Source organism: Corapipo altera, unplaced genomic scaffold (genome assembly GCF_003945725.1).
Source record: "Corapipo altera isolate COAL_440 unplaced genomic scaffold, ASM394572v1 198, whole genome shotgun sequence".
Taxonomy (NCBI): domain Eukaryota; kingdom Metazoa; phylum Chordata; class Aves; order Passeriformes; family Pipridae; genus Corapipo; species Corapipo altera.
In genome coordinates this window covers 39,822-43,381 of record NW_020885076.1, presented here as the reverse complement: position 1 = coordinate 43,381, position 3,560 = coordinate 39,822, and the positions used below count along the sequence as shown (strand labels likewise).

The 3,560-nt window shown below is 41.8% G+C and overlaps 1 protein-coding gene across 2 annotated transcripts in view; it reads right to left on the bottom strand.

Annotated features, from left to right (window-relative positions):
- Nucleotides 1-3,560, bottom strand: part of LOC113960003 (GON-4-like protein) — a 32,503-nt gene that overhangs the window by 12,271 nt on the left and 16,672 nt on the right. For both annotated transcript variants that reach the window (XM_027669317.1, XM_027669318.1), the window contains 3 exons: nt 3,309-3,483; nt 1,694-1,838; nt 1,419-1,569 (listed from right to left, as the gene is read on the bottom strand). In XM_027669317.1, coding sequence (XP_027525118.1) covers nt 1,419-1,569; nt 1,694-1,838; nt 3,309-3,483 — 471 coding nt within the window. The remainder of the gene's footprint in view (nt 1-1,418; nt 1,570-1,693; nt 1,839-3,308; nt 3,484-3,560) is intronic.

Genomic DNA, 3,560 nt, shown 5'->3' with positions numbered 1-3,560 from the left:
CTCAAAGTTGTATTTATCACACTTGTGCTCCTCAAAGTTGTATTTATTACACTTGTGCTCCTCAAAGTTGTATTTATCACACTTGTGCTCCTCAAAAGGTTGTATTTGTTACACTTTTCTGCTACTCAAAAGCTTGTATTTATTACACTTGTGCTACTCTTGTATTTATTACACCTTTGCTCCTCAAAAAGTTGTATTTATTACACTTTTGCTCCTCAAAAGGTTGGATTTATTACACTTTTGCTCCTCAAAAGCTTATATTTATTACACCTTTGCTCCTCAAAGGTTGTATTTATTACACTTGTGCTACTCAAAAGGTTCTATTTATTACACTTTTGCTCCTCTAAAGGTTGTATTTATTACACTTTTGCTCCTCAAACATTGTATTTATTACACTTTTGCTCCTCTAAAGGTTGTATTTATTACACTTGTGCTACTCAGAAGGTTGTATTTATTACACCTTTGCTCCTCAAAACCTGTATTTTTTACACCTCTGCTCCTCAAAAGGTTGTATTTATTACACTTCTGCTACTTTAAAGGTTGTATTTATTCCCCCTTTGCTCCTCAAAAGGTTGTATTTATTGCACCTTTGGTACTCTAAAGGCTGTATTTATTACACTTTTGCTATTCTAAAGGCTGTATTTATTACACTTTTGCTATTCTAAAGGCTGTATTTATTACACTTTTGTTACTCTAAAGCTTGTATTTATTACACTTTTGCTACTCTAAAGCTTGTATTTATTACACTTTTGCCCCTCAAAAAGTTGTATTTGTAACACTTTTGTGCTACTCTAAAGGTTGTATTTATTACATTTTGCTCCTCAAAAGCTTGTATTTATTACACTTGTGCTACTCCAAAGTTATATTTATTACACCTTTGCTCCTCAAAAGGTTGTATTTATTAGACTCGTGCTACTCTAAATGTTGTATTTATTACACTTGTGCTCCTCAAAAGCTTATATTTATTGCACTTTTGCTACTTTAAGGTTGTATTTATTACACCTTTGCTCCTCAAAAGGTTGTATTCATTACACTTGTGCTCCTCTAAAGGTTGTATTTATTACATTTTGCTACTCAAAAGCTTGTATTTATTACACTTGTGCTACTCAAAAGCTCACATTTATTACACCTTTGCTCCTCAAAAAGTTGTATTTATTACACCTTTGCTACTCTAAAGGTTGCATTTATGATTTTTCACCAGCATTACTTAGAGAACAGTGGCACCAGGACCGTGCTGGGCTCTGAAGAGTCAAACCAACAACCAAAGCACTTTCAAAGCCCAGGGGACAAAATCTGCTGGAATAAACCCTCTCTGCTAACGAGGGGGTGACATTTTCTCCTAAGTGCCAGCCAAAAGGAGGCCCCTGGAGGAACCATCCCCTCCCTCCTGGTGTGCCCAGGCTGGAACACCCCCTTACCCTGATGATGTTGTCGGGGGCCCGGTTCATGTTGAGGTTCTTGATCCTCACCGTCAGCTGGTGGGCGGTTTTGGTGGGCAGGAGGTATTTGCTGATCAGGGGCTTGGGGAAGTCGGTGCCCTCGAAATGTTTCAGCCCCAGAGCCAACAAACTGGGCAGGGGGAAAGAAGGAGGGTAGAGGGTAAGAAGCCTTCCAGCCGCTTCCCCAAAACCTGCCTCCCCCAGAAATGCTCCTTCCCAAACGTCTGGAGTGGGAATTCCACCCCAGCACCTACTTGTCCTCTGCCTTGGTGAAGACAATCTTGTCCCGGGGGGGGTTTGCTCTCAGGGAACAGATTGGCAGCAGCTCTGGGTACATGAAGACTTTCCTGGTGGCGAAAATCCAGGCCACTTGCTTTGGCAAACAGGAAAATTCACTGGCTGGGGGGAAGAATCAACAAGTAAGGACACAAAAAGGACGTGGACAAACGTTTTACCACCACTGACTTCCTGCAGACACCGTTTCTTTTACTGCCTCCACTGCAAAAAGAGTCTTTCTGCCTGGTTTGTAGTGTTCTTAGTTTTCCCTTCTGAGTTTACACCAGCAAAAGGTAAAATTCCTTTACCTTTCCATCTTTTTTCCATCTTTTCTTTTGCTTTATGTATATATAATATCTATCTATCTATATCTATCTATATCTATATCTATCTATATCTATCTATATCTATATCTATCTATATCTATATCTATCTATATCTATATCTATCTATATCTATCTATATCTATCTATATCTATCTATATATTTATACATATATCAATATATCTATCTATCTATATCTATCTATCTATATCTATTTATATCTATATCTATATCTATCTATATCTATCCATCTATATCTATATCTATATCTATCTATATCTATATCTATCTATATCTACCTATCTCTATCTCTATCTATATATCATCATCTCTATCTATCTATCATCTCTATCTATCTATCATCTCTATCTATCTATCATCTCTATCTATCTATCATCTCTACCTATATATCATCTCTACCTATATATTTATATATAGAGATATATTATATATATAATGAAAAAGCTCTTGGAAGTACTTCCAATGAGTTCCCTCTCTAAAGCAGCAGCAAAATCCCAAACCAAATGTTTGAAGCAGCCTGGAAGCCGGTTTTTTTTCCCCCCAAGGAAAGGAGTATTTCCTTGATGTGTGTTGACCAACACGTCTGGAACAATTAATTCCAGTTTCACTGCCCCCTTGATGGACTTTTGCAGCTCCAAATATCATCTGCAGGACAATAAGTGGCTGGATTATGATGTTAAATAAAAGTCAGCAGGTTGTTTAATGTGCTTTATTCTGTTGCAAGATTAGGAAGCAAACAAGGAGCCGAGGGGGTGGTTTTATCTAAAAATACGTCACAAAAAAAAAAATTAATTAATTCTTAGAATGCTGGAATGGTTTGGGATGGAAGGGACCTTGTAGCTCATCTGTGGCAGAGACAGGGACACCTTCCACTATTCCAGGCTGCTCCAACCTGGCCTTGGACACTTCCAGGGATCCAGGGGCAGCCAGAGCTTCTCTGGGCATCCTGTGCCAGGGCCTGCCCACCCTCCCAGGGAAGGGTTTCTATCCCAAATCCAACCCAAACCATCCATCTCCTGGTTTGGGAGTCCCTCCCTGGGGGCACCACCCCCCGAGTATTCCCAGGACCCCAGGGCTGAGCTGGGGAGGGAACTGGGAGTACTGGGACTGGGGGGGTCAACACTGGAGCTGCTGCTGGGAAAAGGGCCCAGCACTGACAGTCTGGAGGGAAGTGGGACTTGGGAAGTTCCCACAACACACGGAATAACCTCCCTGGAAACCCTTCCCCCCTGCCCTCCCCTCACGTACCATTGTTCTTCTTCACAGCCTTCCTGGGGCTCCAGTCCACGGGCACCTGGGCATGGAAATCCTCCACCAGCCTCAGGGCTCCCTGCAGGTTGCAGGGCTGGAACACGGTCTGGAATTTGGGATGGAGCGACAGGCGGAGCAGGGTCGAGCTCCGGGCGAAGTTCCCCAGCTCACTCTGAGGGGTCAGACAGACAGACAGGTGAGAGGACACACAGACAGACAGGTGAGGGGACACACAGACAGACAGGTGAG